Below are 25,811 nucleotides of genomic sequence, written 5' to 3'. Positions count from 1 at the left end.
TAGATTGGCTCTAGAGAGCCGCCTTGGAAAAACAGGAATGAACAAGTTGAGAGCTTATGGGTAAAAATTAGGGGCCAAGCCAACAAAGGAAACCTCATGGCTGGTATTTACTACCGGTTACCTGATCAAGGGGAGCTTATTGATAAAAGAGTTCTTACTTCAACTACAGGAAGTGTCATGCTTGCAGGCTCTGATCCTGCTGGGGGACTTCAATCACCCTGACATCTGCTGGAAAAGTGGCACAGTAATCTATAAGCAGTCTAGGAGACTCTTGTACTGTGCTCAGGATAATTTCTTAATCCAGGTGACAGACAGTGCAATTAGAGGGGAGGCATTATTACACCTGTTGCCTACTAATACAGATGAACTATTTAGGGATGTCAAGATTGGTGGCGGACTGAACTGCAGTGGTCAGGCCCTGGTGGCATGAGGGGTATGGACCAGGTGAAGAACAGAGTAAGGACTCCAAATTTCAAGAGGACACTCTCAGTTGTTTAATGAATTAATGGATGGGACCCCCTGGGGAACTGCCCTGAGAGACAAAGGAGCTGAACAGAGCTGGTAGCCCCTTAAGGACATTTTTCTTAGAGATCAGGAGGTCTCAATTCCACAGGTAAGAACTCAAGCAAGAAAAGTAGGAGACACTAAGGACCTCCTGGTCAAACTACAGTATGAGAAGGAAATGCACAGGCACAGGAACCAGGGACATGTAGGCTGAGATTAGAGGGATGCTGCCCAGGTGTGTACAAATGGGATCAGGAAAACTAAGGCACAATTAGAGCTGAATTTGGCACAGAATGAAAATAATAAGGGCTTCTACAGGAACACTGGCTAGAAAAAGGAAGATTGAAGTAAACATACCCCCCTTGATAAGTAAGACATGAGAACTAGTAACAACTGATATGGAAAGGCTGGTAGGTACTCAACAGGGTTTTTTACCTCGGTTTTCAACAGTAATCTCTCTTCCCACATCTCTCAACTCCCTGAACCTCAAGGCAGGGACTGTAGAATGAAATTAGGTCCATTATAAGGGAAACTAAAGGTTGAAGGTTCAAGACCATTAAACCTTCTGAGATACCTGAACGTGAATCAGTCCATGGGACCCAGTGAGATGTATCCCAGGGTCCTGAGGCAATTGGCTGATGTTGAGCCATGCTCAATAAAACTGAGAAGTCATGGCAGTCAGGCAAAACCCCAGTGACCGGAAAGAGGAAAATGTCACACCCATTTTTAAAAAAGGTAAAAAGGAGGACCTTGGAAACTACCAACCAAGCAGCCTCGCCTCCACGCCCAGTTAAATCATGGAACAGATCCTCCCAGAAGACACATGGAATACAGGGAGTTGCTTAGAGACAGAAAGAGCAAATCATGCCTGACTAATTTGGTAGCCTTCTTTGATGGAGTGACTGCATCAGTTGACAAAGGAAAAGCTACAAAAGAGCTTTTATCAGCATCTGCCTGAACTTCTGATAGGCTGGAACAGGTTGTCCAGAGAAGTTGTAGATACTCATCACTAGAAGTGTTCAAGGTCAGGTTACCCAGGGCTTTGAGCAACCTGATCTAGGTAACATTATCCCTACCTGTGGCAGGGGAGAGAACTACATGATCGTTAAAGGTCCCTTCCAACTCAAACTGTGCTACAATTGTAATCCTGCAGGCCAGTTCTTGGAGATACACAGTTTTAAAATTTATACAAATACAAATATATGGTTTAAATGGTTATTTAAAATAGAAGAAAGCTACCTCTAGTAAAAAAGGGGTACTTTGGCCAAATGTGGCATAATCTAGATAAAAACATAGGAGCTGCTTGCACATTTCCGTTACCTTGTCATTAGATAAACAATAGCAGCAGCTGCTGGGGGCATCAATATATGCAAGGAGACTACACACAGACAGCTTGGAATATGGTTCTCCTAGCCGAGGCATTTCTTGCTTTGTCGCTGAAATGACCATTTGGTCCATCAGGGTCAAGGATAGCCATATCAAACATCTCCCTTTACAGACACAGATCTGATCTCTGAAAGGTAGGTTCTCATACATCCATGTGCTGCAGAAATGGCACCAGTTCCTACAGTAATAGGATGCAATACCAAATTGAGCAGAGGCACAGTAAAAGATGAAATGGAGACAATGCTTAGAGTTCAGGTTCCTTCAGCTTAAGTGAGCAATTCACAGAAACAGGCTTCAAGGCAGCAATAGGAAAACAAAGAAGCATCACGAATAAGGTCTCCCAGTACCAACTTTTTGCTTGTTTGTTTTGAAGGGAGAAGGATCTAGATAAAAAGAATATTACAAAGCATCACTTTAAAAGGACTTTATTCTATTTTCACGTAAACCCTGATTTTTCAAAAAGACTCTTTTGTCTCAGTCTTTTCATTGTTTACTTTCAGACTTTGCTCAATGAAGTTTCAACCTCTTAGCAAGACAGCCTGACTCCCAGTCTATATATACATACTGTAACCTTACTTCTCAACATACTACAAAAGACTTCGATGCATTCTAGAATTCAATCAGCAGTAGATGTTCCAGAGATCAGATTTATCTAATTGAAGTAAAGTAGAAGGAAAGCATCTGAACCAAACAACCAAAATCACAAGTATATTTCAACAGCAAGAGCTCTTCCAGCAGGGGAAGAAGATACCTTTTTTAAAGGCTCCTTCCTCCCCCAGTGATTGCTTTCAACTGTGTCCCCACAAATAGGTGCATCCTGAGTTACACAATCCTGAGTAACATGCTCTAGGAAACCCTGTTTGAGCAGGGAGGTCAGACTGGATCACCTCCAGTAGTCCCTTCCAACCTTACCCATTCTGTGATATTAACTATGACTAGTTTTCTATGCGTAGGAAGCACTACAGAATTGCTCCCTGGTACACCAGTTCTGCCTCCCTCTAATTAAATATGCATAGAAAGAAAGAACATGAAGAAAGTTCCAGAGCCTGTAGGCAGCACAGCAGGCTGATAATATCCTTCTGCCCTCAGAGAAAGAGCCAGAGTTGGTAGATTGCTCAGCCTACATGAACAGCAATTCAAAGCCTTTATCTTGCCTGAACTTAATGAAGTAAATATTTCTGTTTCCTTTTTTGGACGTAATACTTTTCAAGTTAAAATTTTCCATTTCAGCTAACAGTGAAGACAAAAGTATATGCAGGTTATGCAGAATGCAGTCTTCTGGGGGCTTCTAGAAGTGTAACTGCAGTTGTTTTGTTTGTTGGGCTTTTTTTGCATCACACCAGAGACAGCAAGTGTTCATTCCAGAACACTTCTCCCAAGAACACTATCTGCACAAAAAGCTGTGTAATATAAAGGAAACTTCGAGAGTTCCACAATGAACCTGCAAAATGTAAGAACTCTAGAAGCTTCAGTCACCAAAAAAACCAACAATCAAACAAAAAACTTTCTTTGAGCTAACAGGAAATAAAAGACAGTACACTAAGCATTTATTTAATCCCATTTATTTGCAGCCATGAACTATGAACATGCACTCCTTTTTCACGGAATCACACAATCATGGAATGGTTAAGGTCAAAGGGACCTCTGTAGATCATCTGGAACAACTGCCCTGCTGCAGCTGGGCCACCTATAGCCAGTTGTCCAGGACTCTGTCGAGATGGCTTTTCAATATCTCCAAGGCAGGAAACTCTACAACCTCTCTGTGCAACCTGTGATTAGTTGCCGTGATGGTAAAAAGTGTTTCCTGGTGTTCAGAAGGAACCTCCCAAGTTTCATTTTGTGGCAATTTCACATAGAGTCTTAAGAATCACACCTAAGTGTGTTCAAGAAGTCATCTGGAACTCACTTATTGTTAGCATGCAAAATGGAACAGAAGACCCTCTAATCAAAAGAGCTTCAAAAAAACCCTAACAAAAAACATTTAGCCTATTTGTAGATGGCACGGGTTGAAGACTCACTATGCAACAACTAAATCACAAACCTTTTCCTTGCAAGCAACGATTCTGCAACTACTTAAGTTTCTAAGCATTTGGTTTAATATACTATTTATTGAACAGCTAGAAATCTTTATTGCTGCCCTACTGTCTGAGCAATTTATGTTTTCATCTGTATGCCAAGATGAAAGCTGCTTTAAGGACAAGTCTTCATTGCTTGGTCCCAATTTCACTTTTCTCTGAACAAATTCACCTTTCTACTTCAAGTTTTATTCAAATAAATGTCAGCTTTAATCCTGACATCCCATGTGACAGATTAGGAGCCCCGCTTTCAGAGTCCTTGAAAAGCACAAGCAGTCTGTGAGGCAAATCAGGTCAACATGTAGCATCCTAAGAGGAAAAGGAATTGAGGAGAGTTAAGAGAAACCAAAGATGAATTCCCATCTCTGGCATATGCTAACCATTTCTTCCAGGTGAAGTTTGGGGGGAAAAAAGTCCTAGTGGAAGTCAAGTTATAGATTGCATGTGGAATTAGCTATGTGGCTATCAGAAGGCATTATTTGCCAGTGCACCAAAATCTAACCCTTGTGAAGCAACATCAACAGAAGAATCTTAAAAGTTTCTTAGAATCTGTCCTGGATCTACCTTTTTCCAAAACACAAAAGGTATGTGCATAATCAAAAACTGTTTCTCTTTTTAGTACCTTAAGAAATACGGATTGAAGAGATTCAAACCCTAGCAGCAGCTCTAAACCCGCCATTCAGTGAGGTGAGCACAAGATAGGGAAAAAACTCAACCACTAAAGCCCAAAACAACTATCACATTCCACAAGTACAGCCTTTTCCAGAGGTGAATTTCAGTGCCTACCAGCTTTCAACAGCACACAACTCACATATCGTGTCTTAGTCACACACGGTATGGAACACACAGAGTGACATTTTGATGTGATTAACAGCTCAAACTCTTTAGATTAAAGAAACCCCAACATGCCAAATAACTTTTGTATATTTTGCATAAAACTTTAACCTTGCACTAATTTTGTAAGCTCATCATTAGTCCACAACATAACTACCAAATACTTAAGAAACACAAGTAACACCTGAAATCTTAGGAATACCAAGCTGATCAGTTAAAAAAATTGTGGCTAAAGCTATGAGTTAGCCAGAAGACAGAAGTATTCTCAAAAATTCTGTTTATGACATAAAATGAGGAAGCTAAGAATACACTAAGTTCAAGCAGACATAGAAGTCTAGTAACAACTGACTAGCTAGCAGTATCACATATATCAGTCTTGTAAACTTTCCCAGCAACTATCTTAGATCGCATTATTACGTAAAAGTAACATTGCTGTAGATTTTTAAAGCCCAGAGCTATATCCATTTTTTTTCTCCAGTCCTAGAACTGCTCACCACCATGCCCTACTGACACAGAGCAGTGCAAGTCTTCACGTATTTAGCACTAGATCCTTGACGAGCAAATATTCTACACTGCAAAAATGTCAATCTGTCAGGTGAGATATCGTTAGTGTTGTAGGTCTCACGCTAGGGAATGGTGCATGTTACATCAGTCGGAGTAGGTTCTTTCCCTGGATCACCTGTGTTTGGGCCATTCTTGTACTATCCCCCCAAACAAGAAAATAAAAACAATTTGTTGCAGCCAGTTCCCTCATCATGTAAGTTCTGTATCCAATACCATAGCTAGGTCAAGAGCACTGTGCCTAACCAAGGAACTGCCCAGTACTGCTTGCTTGGACAAGACAGCAGCAAAACATGAAGACTACACACAGCAGCACGAACAGCACAATTCACATCAGACACTTAAGCACCTCCTAGAAAGAAATACCTTCATCAAAGCAACATGGTGCATTTGTAGAGGCTGAAGTGAAGACCACCTGGAACAAGAGGCGAGCGCTCAGTATTTTCAGTAGGCTTCAAGCACTCATAGTTCATTTCGCACACTTGCTTTACATCGCAGAAAGACCACACCATTAAAAAGAAGACACTTTCCTTTGTTCACTATATGAGAAAGATTTAATTGCCTATACATTTTTACAAGCAAGACCTTTATATCCTGTAGTAATACTTTAATCAATATTTTCCATTAGTCTAAGAACACATCCAAGAATTCTGCTGGAATTTGCCCCACTCATTTATGCCTTAACATCTACACATATATCTAGAGATTGTTTATAAACCACATATGAACTGCATTAAGACCACATGGTTCCGCTGAGAAGCTAAAAGCAGATATTGCTACAGTAATCAGAAGCACAGTCCCATAATCTTAAGTATTTCTGCAAGATATTTAGAAAGCTGCTCTGAACTGGTATTGGACATCTGAAAGCAGTTTCTGTATCTGCAAGAGGACTATCTGTTCTGTTCCTCTGTTCTGAATAATATGCATCTTCCTCTTCCCCTCCCTCTCAATTTGCTAATAGTTAACATCAGTACAGATTTCAGTACAGTACAGTACATCATCAGATTTAACAAACACTTGTAAAGGAGCATCATAAAATAAATTACTCTTTTCTTGTCCTCCACAGATTCTCCTGTGCCAAGCAAGCAAACAAGGAAAAAGTAGTTTCCTTGATACCTTGAATTTTGAAAAAGAAATAGGACAGGGAAAAAGTCTAAAACTACAGATAGGCTGTAACATATTAACTGTCAATACAATTCAAACCTAACAGAAAGACAGACAGCTTTCAAATCATATAATGTTTTCATGAGGTTGAATTTCAGTTAAATTTTAGCAATACAAATACCATAATACAAACCACAGCCTTAAGGAACATAAGCAATACAGTAACATGACGAGCTTTACAAGCCTTCAGCACCATTAGCTCCAGATACAAAGATAAGACATTTTATTGGCATAACCCTGCAAACAAGACTTCCGCAGCTAAAATAAGGCTTCTTTTCACCCCGTTTGTACAAAGCATCATGCTGTTCTAAAAAGTTTACTGTTGATTTTATTTCTGAACAGGATTTAACCTGAGGATTAATCCAGCTCAGTGATTGGTTTCCTTAGGAAAAAAAAATTGTGGTAGGGTACTTCCACCTTACTTCAATGATCCACTCATTTCAAGGTTCCTTGCACTCCAAGACCTTTCTTTGTTGGGTACACAGGGGTGACTGACACTGCTGAGACAGATTTCTTCAAAAGGCATCTCTCACAGTTACATGTGCACAGATGCAAAACACCAGCACACAGTAACTCCTGTAGACTGCACTATACCAAAAGACCTGTCTGCACCAGATGTCACATACTGAAGAGGTATCCTTCACATACGGAAATTTATCCATTTCCCTCGTGTCCTTCTGCCAAAGTCCACCAGGGAGCACTGCAATTGTATATGCCATGGTAGTGCGTCCCAAACCATTTTCTGCAGTCACTTTTGACAAAAGCCCTGTTGTCTCACACTCCAGTCCATTGTTACTATGACAACAGTATTACAATGCCTTCCAATTACCAATGTATGATTTCAGTTGTGGATTCCTCCACCCCCACTAGCTCATAGAGAAGGCAGCCTTATTCTCAGGTCTCTTTCAAAAGGGGAAGTCCAAACTACAGAGCAAGAAATGTAAGATTCAGCCCTAGAAGCTCTCACTTCTATGATGAATATTAACATTTAAAAGCTAACATAGCTTAAACAAGTGATTAGAGGACATGAAACTATTTAAAACCATAAACAAGAACTTAATTTAGAAAGCAAAAGTATTCTTTCACTCAACCTAAACCATCAAATTTTCATCCTGTATTTCCTATTATCCAAGGTTCCTTTGAGAAAGACCCCATGAAGAAACAGTATGAGAAGAGAAGCATATTAGGTGTTTGAGCCACTGTGCATGCACAGGATTTAAAACCATTTGCTACTTAAAGCAGGGTTCCACATAAATGACATCACTCACAGAGCAGAAACAGACCAAAAGAATTCATAACCTGAACAGTCTGATGAGCCTGCTTCCACAACAACAGATTTGGCTTTGAACAATGAGTACTCAGTAATAAAATAAATACAGCCAGGATTTTTATTTTGCATATCTGGACAGACAATAGATGCTATTAACAAGGACTGCTTGGCCTTAAGCATATCAAATCACAAGACACCTTTTCTCTTACGTCAATATTAACTGCAACCAACAGACAGAAAAGCTCCACACTGCAAGGATTATTTCATGTCCTCTTAATGGAGCAAAACTAACATTTCTGGTAGACAAAAACAGTCTAAAGTTCTTTAGATTGTCCTACAGCTTAAAAAAGTTCAAATACAAGTCACTGTCTTCCCATTACACATTATGAGCTGTCAGTAACAGTAGTGCTCCAACTCCGTAGTTCAAAAGTCAAAGCAGGAATATTAACAATATTAAAAATCTTCTGATATAAACAGCAGCAATAGTTAAAACATTTTACACAAAGTATTTGAAAGTACTTACTTAAGAGTATTTTCCAATGATTTTACAAGCCTCTGAATATCAGATACCTAGGATGTCTCTTTGAATCTAAGCTTCCTTCTGGAACACCAGTTCTCCAAGAGAGTCTTTAGGAATTCAGTACATCTCTCCAACAAACAACATGTATAACCAGATCCCAATGGACCTCAATTACCAATATCCCCTCTAATTCTTATTAAGAGGCTACTAGTCTTCTTACAGGCTTCTGTCAATCCAGCAGCTAAATCTATAGTCAGTGTAATTATTTTTCAGTTAAGGTACTAAAGCTTCTCCCCATCACCCCACCCTCACCTCCAAAAAGAACAGGCTTTCAAAGAACAGAACACAATTCTGCTCTTTGATAGCACTTCCTATGATTTTTTTTTACTACTATTATTTTTCAGATAATAAAATCAGATATTGATTTAACTTTTAGAGCAATAAAGTTCCTCTGCTTGGAAGGCAAAACATTGTGAGTGAAGAACAAAAATATCATAAACTGCAATAATTTCACTATGTGCTGTACATCCCTTCTTTGCAAGAGGACCAAACAGACAAGTAGTTCAATGATTGGGCACATTACCATTTCTACAATTGTTTTAAGATTTGCTGTGCACTAGTTCTACTGATAAACTACCTTCCATAGATTTTTTTTTAAATCCTAACAGAAGGTTTACCTGCCCCACAGGAGGGGTCACATGATATTCCCTCCATATCTTTCAACCTAAAGACGCATAATAGCAGAAGGTAATAACTACTGGATTCTTCTCGTTCCCCAATTGTGAGGAAGCACAGCAGGGTGGGGAATGTCTTGAAATGTCTACAAAGAGGCATTTAAATAATAGTGATCCCTATATTAAGGACAGGACCTATACACTAGAAAACCTGTTACCTTAAAAATGTTTTAGCTTGCTTGCTTGCTGTATCTTTCAAGTGCAAAAAGGGTAAAGATAAAAAAGAATTTACACAGAATTCCTCTGGTCAAAAAGAGACAAACTGCACTTTGACAATACCATTAGGTCCCTTCATAGCACTGGGACAATAAATTCATCATGCCACAGGATCTTTGAAGTAGATTTTATAAGTAGCCCAGAGAAAGTCAGTAAAAACATTGGTCTAAAGTCATATTAAGTAATTCCTGATGAATCCTTAGCACTGCATGAACTAAAAGTGATTTTTAAAAAACTTTTACAGTTTTGTACAGTGATGAAGATTTTCAGCAGATAGAACTTTTTATTTCCCTAAAATTACTACAGAATCCTGTATGTCCAGATCCATAAACCACGGCATCATCACAAAAGATGTTCATGGTTTGCATATCTTGAAGGATGCCCTTAGAAACTAAGCAGGTGTATGACACCTGAAATAATATTTAGTCTAGCAGTCCTATACATATCACAACACTTAACTGGAGATCCACCTAGAAAAAAAATAAATCTCTTTGAGAACAACTACAGCCTCTGCAGAAACAAACATATTGAAGGGCAAAGCAAACCCAGACAAACTACATAAGCACAACTTCTGTAAGGTTATTTTTAGCCTAGTTTTCTTAAAAAAAAAAAAAAAAAAAAACAACCAAAAAAACTGTGCCGCACAAACAGTTTTAAAGGAGCTGTTAGTACTCAGGAAATATCTTGAAGCTACTCCTGTGCACTGCTCAGCAACCAGAAAACCAAACCAGAAAGAACAGTAGGCTACCCTATAAATCTACTTCACCCAGTTTTGGTGTCTGTACTGATCATACCAACCACTCACCCTTAAAAAAAATGAAGGGGAAGGAGAGGCAGGGGGCAGAAACACCAGAATATTCAACAGGATTACATAACAGAAGACTATGTTTTTCAGCTTGGAAAAGAGACATTTGAGGGGAAAAAAGACAGAGGTCTATAAAATCACGAAAGATGTGCAGACTGAACAGAAATGACCATTCACTAATTCTCACCTAAGTCCTGAATCACTTGCAATAAAAGTCATCAAGAAATCAAGAATAATGTTTTCAAAAAGAGGGTTGTCTTCTTTCAGCAAGACTATTAAACTGTAAAATTCTCTTGCCACAGAGCACCTTCAAAGCCAAAAGTATAGCACAATTTAAGTGGATTGGAGCTTTCAACAACTTTGTATACAAACTGCTATGCAACACAGTCCAGATGCAGTCTCTACCAAGTTCCTAAATTGCTGATTGCTATGAGAAAAGAAGGATACATTCAAGGCATTTATAGTATCTGAGCATCATGGGCTACATATTATTTTTGGAAAAAAGTAAGCTACCTGGATCTTCCTCTGAAAGTCTGTACTACAGTCAGACTAAAGAAATAGGTAATTCTTTCTCCCCAGCCCAACACGCAGAACAGTCACTACCCCGACATCAAAGCATTCCTCCAAACACATTTTGCAGAGTTCACTACTCATTCATTATTCCATGAGCAAATACAACACTGAGAAACAAAACCACTTTTCATTAGCTCTAGAAGCAGTTCACAGGCACTGAAATGCATCTTCCTGACAGATAAAGCAATCCTAGAAGTCATAACTAGTGGAGGACACTAACAATTGGTTTCAATGCTTCAATAAATTTAGTCCAAAAACTGATTATATAAAGCAAACAATGATTTCAAATGGATTTAATTACTTAGCAACTAAACAAATCTGCACTGACTGAATATATTGTAAGAGATGGCCAGCAAACCAGCTGCTTATCAAGATCTACACTTCCAGACCCAGAACACAACAGCAACTGCCACCCAAAAGAGCCACAGCCCTTGTTCCTCCCAAACTCAGCACATTCACATTCTGTCCCTACACTCTCCTATGACTGTGATATGCAACCAGTAAAACAGAAGGAAAGAACTCGTATCAGCCATTTGCTGTCTTACAGTTTCCTGGGTGGAAGTTTGTCCACTGTCTGATGAGTTTTCACCAGTTCATGTATAGTCATTATTTCTACATAAGCTTCCCAGTGGCAGGGTTTGTGCCCCCTACTCTAAACTCGGCTATATGGCTGAGCACTCACAGTACCTTTAGCACAAACATACACTCTCCATTCCAAGGCTAATGTTAGACACAAGCATTCTATTGCTGTAGCATAATCACTACCTATATTTTGCTGGTCTTCCCAACCTGCTTCAATGCCTTGAGTTTTCCTCTTAGAAATCATTAATCATGAATGTGTTCCATCTCTGTTCAATTATCACTTTTTCCCTTTTTAGCCTGCTAAGTGGCCAAAAAAGTGTTCTATGCTAGAAATGATAAAAAAAATATGCAGCCTGAGGTGGCACCAAAGAAGGAAAGGAGAGAAGATAAAGTGAAAAATTCTCACCCATTATATCATTTGGAAGAAGATGCCAAGAATAGGTACCCAAAAATGAGGCTAGATGACTGATTTCTACACAGTCTATCACTTTTCAGACAGACATCCAAGTTCAGCAATAAATTCTAGCTTATGCCAGGATTTCCAGACACTGTTCTTCAATCAATGCTTTTTAAAAAGCATGCCTTGCTTGTTTAAAAAGGAACACTCTGAGGACATGTTCTTTGATTTTTTTTAATTTAATTTTTTTTCTATCCTATCTGCTGCAGCAGTCCACACTTAAGGTGTAAATAGCACTACTGTACAATGTATTCCAAAAGCTATTTAAGTATTCCTAGTCAGAATTCATGCCCTAGACAGTCACTGTTCCATTATCCCTGTGTACAATGTATTCCTTCAAAAGATTTTGAGATTAAAGCTGAAGACTTTAATACAAAAGTTTTATATAAAACTGTTAGAAAGAAACAGGAACTTTGCCGAAGCCAGCAAAACATGCTTGCCCATTAGATATAAACTGCAAACAAACTCACTGCAAACATGAAACTACAGACTTCTTTGGCTATACTCATATTCTATTAGTTTTATGGAATCAACTAAATCCCAAAGTAGCATCACACTACGGTACATATTAAATCTGGTGATGGTGACACTGCCTTCAGTAATAATTCTCACCTTGACAAATAAAATATCTGACTGAAATATAACATACATGGATAACTGCAACTAAACTGAGCACAACAGCATCATGCTTGCTTGTTTAAAATAAAATTTTTTTAAATGCCCAAAAATTCTTACAAAGCTACTTGCAGGCAGATTGGAGAACAGCATCTAGCACTGCAGCCCTGCTCAGTGCTTCCAAGGAACCCTATAACTGCAGCAGACAGCTGAAGAGCTTTGGGATTTGATCAGCAAGTACCACATGCTGAACTTTTACATATACATGGATCATCCCCTAAGGCTAGCATCAACATTTAGAGTCACAGATCTAATATGTGCACAGAATACAGAATGAAGTTCTGTGCAATACAAGCCACAAATTTAATCCTGTACTTCCTTCCAGCAAACCCACAACTGAATCACGCTGAACTTTAAAGGTACCATCAGTTCTTTGATTATAGAAATTAGATCTAAATAATCTCAAATTACTGACAGCATTGTACATTAAAGTTGATGTACCACATAATCTGCCCCTTGATCTGACCTGCCCAAACTCCTCCAGAGAGTACGAGTCTTTAGACAAACCACCCAAAGCAACAGTTATCCATGATGCCCCCCACTGTCAAATCCTAAAATCTTCTGTTGCAACCATCTTTCATCCTATCACCTATAAACACATATGTGTGCTGCTGCACCCTCTCCTACTTTAATATAAGGTTTTAAAAACTGAAAAAGACAAATCTTTTCCAAAGCAAACAAACCTGGTACTCCTTTAAGGTCACTTTTCTAATCAGCCTCTTACTGTCTACCTTTCTTCCATTTAATTTGTATTTTCAGACACCAGTTCCCAAAACCAGGCAGACTCCAGCAATGAACAGACCAAAGTAATTAATTCCTTTAAGTTCCATACAAAACTCCAGTTACTGACTGGAATTAAGCTTACTTTTCCATTCAACATTATCACAGTAGACTGTTACTGGAACCTACTGTATCAATGGATCTCCTTCCACAGTACGGCTAAATAATCAACTATACTTAATTTCTAAAGAATGTTCTTCATATGTTTTACTTTGCACACAGAGACAAAATGGGGTCCATCATATCCCTTGTAAAAAAGAAGAAACAGACTGAAAAATTATATTTGTGTTTCCTCCAATTTTCTTTCCCTCAATTTTTGATGTTTATTTTTAAGTAATGACTTAAGTATTGCAACAAAGCTAATGCCAGATTTTTTTCTATAAGTTTTGCAGGTTTCTCTGCAGGAATGTAATAAAACTTTCAGCAAAAAAACATTTGAAATTCTGAGAATTGTGACTTGTTATCTGGATAACATTTAGAACATATAGTTCATAATCTTAATTGAAGTTCCTAAAAGTCAGGCTTTCCTTTACACGTTTGATAAAAAACACAATGCCGAGCAGATTATTTTACTCAAGTTAGAAGATGTGAGAAGAGCCAGAATTTCAAGAAACTGATCTGAGTGTAAAACAATAAAAATAAAAACAGAAGTTCCCATTTAAAAACTGAGTAATACTAATTACACTGCAAAACCCCACAAAAGTTATAGACAACCTGACTGAAAAGCTCTTTATATGTTCTCAACACATTTAAAATGATTGAAGTGTTCAATTTTATTTGAAATTGCTTCTGTTCCAGGCTACAAAACACATACTGAAGATAGATCACCACTGTGAACAACAGTGTCCTGTAACTTGTATTGGAAAGGTCCAAAGGACTGGGTTGTTTTTCCATACTGTACATAATGGAAGGTTAACCATCTTCCTAACCACTAATACAACATATAGAACAGCTCAAAAAGTAAAGACTTTATCTAGTAAAACTAGTTTTCTTGAAAGCAACCAAGAAAGACAAACTTATATATTCAGATTTTAAATATTGTCATTTAACAGGCAAGGAGACTTCACCCAACCTCTCTAGGATTGCTTTTCAGATGCAATTTCTGCAAAACTTGTATTATATACCACAAAAAAGTTAGTCTTAAATTACTACCACTATACCCACTATACCACTACACTTTAAAAGAAGCTAGCTTTCAAAAACAAGCAATATTTTTCATCTCAAGTTCAGCACATAAACAATTACAACTGCACAAAACACATCTGGTAAAACTGCAACATAACCAGTGGCAGATACTTACCAATGCACACATCTATCTTCCCCTTGATAGCAGCTTCATGCAAAGGAGTGTAGTTCCAATTGTCTCTGGCATTTGGGTCGGCCCCTTGACACAGTAACAGACTGACCACTTCCGCATGACCAAAGGAGCAGGCGTTGTGAAGGGGGATCAGCCCTCCATCGTCACGAGCATGAACATTGGCTCCTGTCTGTAGCAAGTGCTCTACAACATCCTTCCTTCCAAAACCTGTAAGAGAACATATTTCTGTTCATTTGTCTGGCAAAACAACATGATTTAATATTTAAAACTGTTCACTGTTCCAGTGGACAGATACCAAACTACATTATTCATGTCCTTCTTACACTTTTAAGTTCATTTCACCATGAAGTGAAACTACACTCACCTGCTCCAACAACAGCTGGACAATTCACTTACACTCATGACAGAGCTGAACTGTGTTGTATTATAATTACCTGCCTAGCTGCCACTCTATCTCATTAAGAAGTTTTACAATAGGTTTGCCATTTTTTTTCAAGAAAAGCTTATTATGAATTTTTAAAAAATATATAATCTGTATGTAACTAAAGCAACCAACCATCTTACATATTATCTCTTGATATAGCTCTTCATCTAGGAGAAATCCTCATATTAATAAACCCTGAAGGACAGTTCCAGTGCTCAAGCAGAACAACCTTATCTCAACCCAAAATACGTTCTTGCTCTTTTACAGAGTCTGACAACTTCCAACTGACAGATAAGTTGACTCAAGGCCTCAGCTGGGACACAATGCCTCAGGAAGGTCTCAGCCTAGGAACATAGCCCCTGTTATGACCAGGGAAGACAACACTGCAAAGCCGGCATCATCAAACTAATACACTTCAAAACTTGGCATCACTAGCCAGGCCCCAACACCTTTACCTTGTTGTCTACAATGAACCTGCCCAAATCTGCTTCCTATTGCCCCAAATGCCTTAGTACAGCAGTCTCTAAATTTTTGATTACACATGCTATCAGCAAAAAAATTTATAAGTCACCTACATGCACTGCTGCACTATTGCATAGATTATAAATATGCACAAAAATAGAAACTTTGAAAGGCTGAGATAAAGATGAAATAATAGCTGTTTTTAAATTTCCATTATATTTATTAACAGCACAAGATATATTTTCTTCCTGCACCCCAATGAAATATTTTGCACACTCTACTTTGGAGACCACTGCCTTAGAGGACAGGGGGAAAAAAAAAAAATCAAGCTCAAGAGGGACACTTTGAACTAAAACACAAGTGTTCATTTTCATACTAGGTTGTATCTCAAAGGCTGGACTGTATTTCTTATAAACCTCAGGGCTAAAAGCAGTATCACTGTAGATTTTAAAAGACTGTCACTTTAAGAGTTATTGTGTCTTCTGGTAATCATGTATGCCAACCAGCTTAGGGATGAAGAATCCCACATGTATGAATTCTGTTTATGAAACAGCTGAATTAAATGCCGCAGCTCATAGATTGTATTAGTCCACAAAACACTATCAAAAACATAACTACAGGCACTATGTCACAGACATACACAAAGTTCAAGGGGTGCAAAAAAGAAGCCGTCAGCTCTCCTCCAGATGACCCTGTAACACAGCACAGCAAAATGCTGCTGAAACAGGAACAGAAATGGTTCTCAAAAGTCAGCATCCTCCGTCGCAGGCAACAACTCACGCGCAAAGACCTCTCAAATTGGAACGTTTTACCCCAGAGTTGCAGTCCCTGAACAGGACCTCCATTTCAATGAATTAAGGCCCCTTTTTGCCAGAGCAGTGCACTAGTTACAGCTATGCAGACGTGTAACTTGGAATTAACATGCTTTTCCCCCACAGTCCATACGGCAAGATCTCAAAGCCAGATCTAGCAGCTTTGCACCCACATCAGCTTATCCAGTTAAGGCTAATGTTACAACTTGACATCCAGCGTTCAGTCAAGCTGCAGGCTAGCCTTTCTGCAGGAATTTACACTGTTTCCTCAGTGAGGTACGGAGTCCTTCAACATGCTTTGAAGGACAGAAATTTTCTACAAGCTGACTAACGCAGAGCCAAAACAAAAAAAAAGACCCTTTTACCAAGGCTTACCATGGTTTGAGAATTCTGACGATAGTTTAACAAAATCTTTATTTCTGCCTAAAGAAGTTTTCTTCTATAAAACACAAACAAGCAGATGGAAGAAGCAGCTGGGGAAGACACCATGGATACAAACACAGACACACACATCCAGTAGAGACTGTAGCAGTTCACTCCTCGGTTAATCCTGTGTGGTAACATAGCTCAGGGGCTCCAGCCAGTAAGTCCAGCCTGGTTACTTTTCTATCTCTGTAAGCACTCCCCCATTCCCACTGTACAGAGCCCTCAGCTGCTTCAGCAGTGATGCTGGACCATTACAAGTTAGCACACTGGGCAGAGACCAAAGTGGGTTTTCTTTAATACATGGGGCTAAACAGCAGTTCAGCATCTGCTCCACAAGCTTCTGAGTCCCAAAAGCTGCACGGAGGGGCCCACAACCAGACTGACACCCCACTCAGCAATACAATTTTAGTCCACCATTGCAGATGATTCAAAGCTTTCTGGTACATTATATAGAGATCATTGCGCATTAGAAATTACACTACAGAAATGGAAGCATGTGAATCAAAACTAGTATTATTAAAAGTGATATTTATTTATCATAACAAAACTGCTACCAGAAGACATGTTTTTCTTAACTGAACCGCCAGCAAGGCCACTGCTATTGTAAATCACTGCAGCTTCCAGCATGAAAACTCTTTTTCGTTTGTTTGTTTCTGTTATAAAGCAATCAAGGAACATCACCTGCAAGTTTCTAAATAGAAACTGACAGCTTAAATGGGTGCAACAGTAAACAAAGCATATCTGGTCCCCGAGTAAAGCTAACAAGCCTGGGACATAAAGAACAAGAACTTAAGCCCTTGAAGTTCCCACAAACTTCCTTTGAAGTTTGTTTGACTGGCAAAGGAAAATTGAGCAAGACAAGAATTAGGAAAGGGTGCTTTCAACTAAATAGTGAATCCACAGATTTTATTAGCCTTTAGTTTTTATATACTGAACTATTAGAAACAGTGCTGAAACCGCATAAGCATTTGGCTTATATGTACCTCTTGTCTCTCAAGGAAAAATCACCTGAGTATACCTGAAAATCACGACTCCTTTTCAAATCATTCAGTGTTGTAATTTTCAGGACTATACACATACTTCTTCAAGGTATTGCTGAACATGGGGTCATTGATAAGGGTATCTTTGAAAATGCCAGAAATAAATACTTTACAGTTTTGGGGAACTACCTCTTCTGTTCAGTCCTCAAAAAGGACTGTGAGGCTGTAAAGGCTACTGTGATTTCATTCCACCATACCACTCATCTCTCAGAGAAACAATTATGGGAACAGCTTCTGCACCACCATCTGCAAACCTGAGATGTTGAATTGACAAAGTGCCAGAAAGTCTTTAAATTATCACATTACCCAGCCTGATAAAGCAGGTGTAGTTACCAAAACTCCTGCAGTGTCAGGTTCATCTTTCATAAAAAAAAAAAAAAAACAACACATGCAAAGCCATTTGTGACAGATGAAGCACATATGATTCAGTTTAAACTGAAGCAACTTATGTGATGACGCTTAGGATGACTTTCAAAACACTATTCTTGCATATTTCCATTGCAACTTCGTAAATTGAAGTCTAAGGAAGAGTTCCTAAGAAAGGATCTGCAATCAAAGACCCCAAAAGACAACTTGATAGAAGGTTCCCACAGAAAACATCCAAAACCAGAGAAACCACAGAGAAGAGTCCCATTTAAAGGGCCAGCATGCAAGCTTGTTTTGATGAGATTCACCTGTCAGCTTCAACATGGACAGGGTTCCTTATCAGCTTGGGCTACTTCACACAAGTAAAATGCACAAGCTTTGCCCTCATTTTAGCTTCTTTACACAATTCAGAATTTTCAGGCAAGTTGTAGTACCTCAAAAAACATTGTCCAGCAGAGAAAGGAAGCAGTAATCCCAATATAAAAAAGGAGCAACAAGAGAACATCTGAAATTTAAGTGTGAAACAATTGCCAGCCAAATCAAAGAAAAAGGCAAAAATTCAGAGTGACTGACAGGCTCTTCATTTCTCCAGTCATCTCACAGAAACAACTGATGACTAAGGCTTAGTGAAAGCCAAGAGCTGGACATAGCTATGACAGTTTTATATAAATTAAGAGATGGGCACAACAATTCACAGAAAACACCACTTAACTAGTTCTCCGCCAATGCTGTATTCTTGTCTTTTTTTCTCACTTTCAGCCTAAAGTGACAGGTACAAAATGGAAAAAGGCTTTAGGTAGCAAACTGGCAGCTTGAAAATTAAGCTAAATAAAACTTACAAAATGCCATCAGACAAGATGAACGCTACTTACTACTACTGCCATGACAACACATCCTGCTCTTCTGTCACAACCTGCTTTGAGGCCACAAGCTTGTCATGTCCCATCTCTTTTTGTGGCATTGAATCAAAGGAACAAGAGGCAACAGGCTCAGCAGGCAGAATGACTGATGGGAGAGGCAACACAAGGAAAGTAACCAGAGCACCAGCTGATACCCTCTGTTACACACTCCTATTAGGGCTTCCACCTTAAACCTCCCTTCAGTTAGTCACAAGCTTTCACATGGTAACAGTTTACAATCAATTTCTAATAGCCTCAAAAGACACAATTCCTTGCCCAATTTCAAGACTCATTTTCAGAAAGTTTGGTAAAAAAACCCTAACAAATAAATAGATGGACTCCCCTCTAGAACTGGAAGAATGATTTCCCCAGTGAACATGAGTAGTCAGTTTGACCAGTTTAAGTACAGCTGTACTGCTTCATCTGCTGCCCAACTAATGTCACTTGATCACCACACAGCATGAATTCCTCCAAATGCCAATTTCAACCTCTGCAAAGCTGCTGTTATATGCAGAGTTTGACTTATGACATGGAAGATTTCTAATTCTCATCAGATATTTTTCTTCCTTTCACCTGCTTAGTCTTAAGAACACAATTACTCCAAAAGGAGTTAAGTTTCACAAAAGTGTAACACACTTGTGTACACCTGTAGGTATTACCATGACCCTAAACAAAGCAGGAAAGATGCACGTACCCCCCCTTGTTAGAGCACTAAACAGAGCTTATATGAGAATACAAGCCCTTGAAGTGGAAGAGAATGCCTTCGAGACACACGACTTTTTGAGACAGAACACAATTAAACTGAGTGATTTAATTAGGTAAACTAAAAACCCTTCAAGATGGGGAAAAGGGCCAGCTGGTTCAGTATTACTGAAGGTCTGAGATTTTGCATTTATATCCTCTTGTAAATTCCTTCAAAGGATATTTAAACAGGAAGGAGACATATTGCACAAAGTATTGGAAGACAATTGAAGAGAACAAGTTATTAGTCACACATAAAGCAAGCTGAACTTCCTACAAAATAATACACTTGTGACACTAACAGAGTTCAAGAATTACAAATGCTACAAAAACCATAAAAGAAAGAATTCCAAAGTCAAGACCAGTAATTCATCACTTCATCTTTTTTCACATGAAAACTGTACATTTTGCAGGCTCTGAGCCTGTAAGGCTGCCAGGATGATTCCTAATTGACTACACAATTTGCATTCTTCATTCTGTCCATATGAATCCAGATGAAAATTATTAACCCTGTTTTAAGTTGCATAATTTTAAGGCAGAATTAACCAGTGACAGCTTTACACTTTACCATGTGAGTAAGGTCAGAGCTCTCCTGTGATGAGGATGTATCAGATAACTGCAACAAGTTGAGTCAGAGTAGTTTAAGAATGGTATCTCAAGCAAGGCTTTCCAGAGCAATTTTAGCTAATTTGTTGTACATTGCACCACAGGTGGAGTGGTCGATTCAGGTCTCTCTGCATAGATGGAAACTGTGTAATAAGTTAACAAGTACTTCTTGCCATTTCCTGGCTCTCCCTCAAGGAACACTCTGTAGCTTGTTACAGCAGTTCTGCCTCCTCAGTTGCTCATCTCACTCACATATGTCGAAGCACCTTGCATTTTTATGATTAACAGCTTGCTAGTTGACAAATCAACTTGATCAGTTCTCTTAAACTCTGACCACTGACTGTTTCCCAACCCAAGTGATGCCTTCAGGATTAAAGCTGTATACTCTAGAAATTTTCAAAAGAATGGTTATATAAGCTAGCCTTCACAAAAAGTTTTGACTTCCAACAGTGACATCAAAAGCACGCTTACAGAAAACTGCTTTCCCCAAACAGCTTTTTGCCATTACTACAGATACAAGCAAAAAGAAAACAAGGTTTTCTGTACATCACTGATGCTCTAACAAGTCACCTTAAATCAGGTTTCTCCAAGTCTGAGCCTGATACTACCAAGAGCATTCCAATCTGTGATCCCAGCTCCATATCTTCCAAAAGCCACTCCTGGAAACCTTCACCTCCTCCTTAGTACAGAAGTGGGTATTAAGCCACAGTTCAGCAATTACTCTCTATATTAGTACTCTCTATATCCTTGGGTCAAACACTAGAACAAGAGTAAATGTAAAGCTAAAATAATGTGTTGCACAAGAACTCAAGGGGGCTAACTTCACAATCAAAAAGAAGTTAAGCTTCTCATTAAATGGGTGTGGAACTGGACAAGCTTATAACTGTGGCTATATGAAGAAATTTGCTTGGACTCAGCTCATTTCTACCACATCCATCCACCTAGTCATTTCTGAAAGGGCATTATTAATAATGACTTACCAGCAAGGACTAGGCCTAAAAACATATGAATCAAGGTGTCAGCAGTAAATACATATATATCCTTTTGTAGGGCTAAACCCATTTTCAGAAGGGAAGAAGCAAGTCTGTTACCAAGCTGGCTCCAGGAAAAAGCTGAGATTTCAGACAAACACTCACAGGAGTCCTGCCCATCCAGGCATATTAAAGGCAGAAAGGTCACAGAAAGTCAGCCTTTGTACGGAAGTGCTATGCATGGAGATGACACACAGAGCCAGGAAAGCATCACTGCCAACCTGCTTCAAACACAGTGGAGCAATACAGGCACCCCAACTCACAGACCACATAATGATCCACCGAATCAGGATCTAGGCTGAGAGTAAAGTATCCCACACAAAGTATACCTAAGATGTGACACATTATCACATAGACTGAAATCATCCCACCATTCAAAAAAAGTCAATAGCATTCCTCAGAGGGGAAAAAAAGCTACCTCTCACATGCACATAGAGCAACCAATTCATTTGGTTATGAAAGAGGTATTTTGTCAACTATGTGGCAACAACATCATCTCATGTAGGATTGGCATGACAAATTTTTTTCAACTAGTGAGAGGTATATAATAAACATCTTCATAATCTGGTAAAATAAACAATGACAGTTAAGATCTTTCTCAAGGAAAACAGGTAACATCTTTAGATGAAGAGTGCAGTGGAAAAGCAAGGGAGTGAAATAGTTTGCCTCATTCAATCCAGTTTGAAGAAGAGAATCATCAAGCAGAACACAGGATATTCCAGTGAAGAGGATGGAGAGTACAAGAGGAAGCAAGCTACTTTTAATACAACTCCAATTATTTAATGAACTCCTTACCACAGGATGAGTTTCTAATAACATGTCGAAACTGGGTTTTACTCAAATGGTTGCTAAGCTACAAACTGCAGGAAGAATACTCAGAGAAGTATCACATGAAGAGGGCAAGTGTATAACTCTTCCCCGGACATCTACTTTTGGCCACCAGTATGGATAAAACACTGAGACAAACATACCTTTGTTCATGCCTAGCATAGTTGCTTTTTATTTTTTTTTAGTTATAAGCAAGTTAGTTTTCATTTAAATAAACTGAATACAAAAGATATATATACATTCATACCTCCACTTAATTTCTTTCTTTTTTGTGCGTGTTTTAATTCAATCACTTTCAAGTCTATAGAATCTGCTTCGTGGGTGCTGCTGGACAATATCCAAAGCTTGCACTGGTACCAGAGACTCAAATATCCTGCAATCCACACAGCAGTGGACACAGTACTTAGTTTTCCACTTTCCAAGCATACATACTTCTATAAAAGAAACCCTCAAATCACTTGCAAAGGAAAAGCTGAACACCGCACATCCTGAAAGTCAACCAGAACTTCAAGAGATGCTGTGCTAGAATAACAGTTCAGTTGGAGGACAAAAGGAAAACAATCCTTTGTTCAACCTCTTTCTGCTTGCAAGAGAAGTCTATAACACCCTGATATGGCCTCAATATTAATTTCTGCCTTATAAATAGCTAAGCAAAGCAGGTCAGCTTTAGTCAGCACACTATCTGACATTTCAACATAGAGTTGAAAAGCTGATTCCCCTTTATTCAGATCAATTGACAATTCAGATATCCCAGATAAAGAAAATGTGGTTAACACTGTTGCTTCAACATCATGTGGCCATGCACATTTTATCTGGAAGTGAATAATGCACAGATGACTCCAGCTTCTAGGAACAAGTTTAGGTCTAACCCCAGTTTTTAAAATAATTGATTACAGATATTTCAATTCTCACCTTAACCCAGTTTATGTACATGGCAAGGGTTCTGAACAGTCTCAAAAGTCACCCCTTTTACAGTCCTTCTGCCATGAGAAAAGACATAAAAGTGATTTTGAAATTAGAAACCTCACAAAGCTCAGTGGAAGCCTGAACTTAGTACTTTTTACAAGAAACTAGAACTGGGGAAGTTGTCTTTCCCTATTATAGTAAAAGTAACTTAACTGCCTGGCACTGCTGCCAAAAAAGACATGAAAAAGCAGACTGAGCTGGGTGGGGAGAAGTACCTGGGGGAGGGGGGGAGAAAAAAATAAAATCCATCTATCCCTAAAATTGGAAAATGAAGAAGAAATTAGAAGAATTCCTCTTTCACAAATCTCAAGATCAGAAGTGAAACTCTATTAAGAGTTTAGCTTTAAGAGGTTTGAAAAAAGCAGTTTAAAATATGACATATTGCACTCTCAACGTCCATTCCCCTAGTGAAGGCCATACAATTCACAGCTAGGTATGGCTCATAAACATGAGCTATTAGCCAAAACACAGCTTCATACACAGTAGACTCCTATGTTCAAAAGCAAACAAGTTTTATTTCTCCTTTTGCCCACAAAGGAGTTGAAATAAACACACTGCATTTTTGGTAGATACACAGTGCCTAAAATCAGTTGCATTCAAATAACATGCTTGCTTATAGGCCTTTCTAAAATACAGGACCTCAAGATCTCTGTAATAAGAAATCTGCCTAATACTATTACATGCCAAATCCACTCGGACCAGACATACTGTGATTTGAGATAAAACAGGTATCTAAGTTTCTAAATCTAGAAAAACAGATACAGGAATTTGTTAGGTACAGAACTTCACCTGCTGTTTTCCTTATGCTACAAGGAATCATCTCCCACTGCTATTACAGCAACATCTTACAGAGACCATCAACTTTCAAGGCCTTACCCCCTTAAGTTTTGTCCATTTCTTCCCTAATGAAAGCAGAAGTTACCACTGCAGCTTCAGCACTACAGTCTGTACTAGCACTGAAGTTACAACCTGAGATCTCGGAGTCTTAAGGGAAGCAGCAAGGTCTAACTTGAAGTTTAAATCCAAAACAAGCAGAACAGAGTCAAGCCTTCCAAAACATTAAGAACTTCAGGTGCACACATGCAGTTGGTACCAGCATTATTGTTCCAGGGTTCACTCAAATTACATCCATCTCTGTGCCCCAGAAGTTCACTATATTTTAAACTCCACTTGCATAAGGCCATGCTTCACTGGTAGAGCTCAGGGACCAGAGAAGAAAGAAAAGGAAACAGCTCAGGACTAAAAGTTCCCTTAGGGGCATTGTCAAATGCCACTTGTACTTTGAAAACAAACAAAAACAAACCCATCAGAATCGCAGAGAGTATTATCTGACTGATAAATTGTACAGCACTATTTAGATTCCAGGCAACACCGTAACATAAAATGTTGCACTTTGTTATTGATTTCAACACAGTGTTTTAGATCCCTATGCCAGCATTTAAGTACTGACCACTCAATACAGTCTTATTACCTTATGTGTACTAGTGCACCACTTCAAGCTCAAACAATATCTGTGCACTCCAATATATAAGGTCCAGTCCTGTGGCACACATCAGAAAGCCCTCAGCCCGACCACAGACCTGGCAGTTGTACAAGTCCTGACTTAGGGCTGATGATTTAAAACACCTTCCTCAGTTTACTTTTATCATGAACTTTGTATGCCTTGTCCCCTCAGTGAAGATCACACACCTTGTAAGAAATGTTCTTTTTATGAACTACACTAACCTGTAACAGTTTTACTTGACAAATGGTAATATTGACTTCCAGGTAACCTACATTGTTGGACATCACTGTTAAATTGCTTTTATGACATTAGTTCTGATCACAATGACTTTTCTGCACAAAGAGGCATATTCTTTTCTAGACACATCTGTAACTTTTATCAAGTTCAGTTGTTCCACTTCACCTCTTTCCCCAGCCCACTCGGGCCACTAGAGATGCAGAGATCAATCAGCAGCTATGCCCAAATGAAAGGAAAACAAATTACAAAGGACAAGGCATCAAAACTTCCCACCAAATCCATGTGCATCGCAGGGGTCCCTGAGCTGCTACAACATACATGAAACCCTTACTTCGAGCCAACTCTGTCCTGGATTTGTTTCTCACTTCCTAAGCCCACGTGTACAAGTTTGCAGCAGCCCATGTGTCAAGCACAGAGAACATCGTCCACACTTTTTAAGCATACGGTCTCTTTACGCCTCCAGGATCTCCTCTCCCACTCGTCTCACCCAAAGGAAGGGGATTTAACAGCCATCCCCCCGCAGCCTGTAGTGAAACACCGTCGGGGGAGTGACTGCGTATGCTCACACTCTTCTCCCGGCTCAGGCTTGCGCTCTCCCGACAGTCCTGGGGAACCAGGTCGCGCCTGACCCTCCCCGTCCCGCCCGCTGTCACGGCCCCGGCCGGGCGCGGGAGGCCCCGGTACCCACCGGCGGCGAAGTGAAGCGGCGTGGACTTGCGCCCGGCCATGTCCTTGGCGTTCACGTTGCCCGTGTCCACCAGGCGCTTCACGCGCGTCACGTCCCCATTCCTGCAGGCCTCCAGCAGCTCGCGGAACGCACCGCTCGCCGCGCCCGGGCCCGCCGCCTCGGGGCTCTCCGCCGCGGGGCTCGACGCCGCCGACGACGACGCGGACGAGGAGGAGGAGGACGAGGAGGAGCCGCTGGAACTACTGCCCGAGCCCGGCGGCGGGCCCGGCACGGCGGCGCCCGCGCCCTCCGAGCACTCCGCGGCCGGAGGCCGGTCCGCGTCGGGGG

General features: G+C 39.6%; 1 protein-coding gene and 2 long non-coding RNA genes across 3 annotated transcripts in view; 2 read left to right on the top strand and 1 right to left on the bottom strand.

Moving 5' to 3' along the window:
* Nucleotides 1-4,185: 4,185 nt before the first annotated feature.
* On the bottom strand, nucleotides 4,186-7,054 carry LOC113964559. Its single transcript, XR_003533224.1, has 3 exons — nucleotides 6,947-7,054; nucleotides 5,727-5,775; nucleotides 4,186-4,274 (listed from the first exon to the last, which is right to left on the bottom strand). It is a non-coding gene; the product is annotated as an uncharacterized LOC113964559 (long non-coding RNA).
* Nucleotides 7,055-7,302: 248 nt separating this feature from the next.
* On the top strand, nucleotides 7,303-7,775 carry LOC113964558. The gene is made up of 2 exons (XR_003533223.1): nucleotides 7,303-7,464; nucleotides 7,658-7,775. It is a non-coding gene; the product is annotated as an uncharacterized LOC113964558 (long non-coding RNA).
* Nucleotides 7,776-25,522: 17,747 nt separating this feature from the next.
* MFHAS1 (malignant fibrous histiocytoma amplified sequence 1) overlaps nucleotides 25,523-25,811 on the top strand; it is a 45,395-nt gene continuing 45,106 nt past the window's right edge. The window contains exon 1 of the mRNA XM_027677160.1: nucleotides 25,523-25,793. Within this exon, the coding sequence (XP_027532961.1) occupies nucleotides 25,523-25,793 (271 nt within the window). The remainder of the gene's footprint in view (nucleotides 25,794-25,811) is intronic.

The sequence above is a fragment of the Neopelma chrysocephalum genome, unplaced genomic scaffold (genome assembly GCF_003984885.1).
Source record: "Neopelma chrysocephalum unplaced genomic scaffold, ASM398488v2 Primary Assembly neopelma1_42b, whole genome shotgun sequence".
NCBI classification, from domain to species: domain Eukaryota; kingdom Metazoa; phylum Chordata; class Aves; order Passeriformes; family Pipridae; genus Neopelma; species Neopelma chrysocephalum.
Note: the sequence above shows the minus strand (reverse complement) of the source record. Positions and strands in the feature narration are given on the sequence as shown.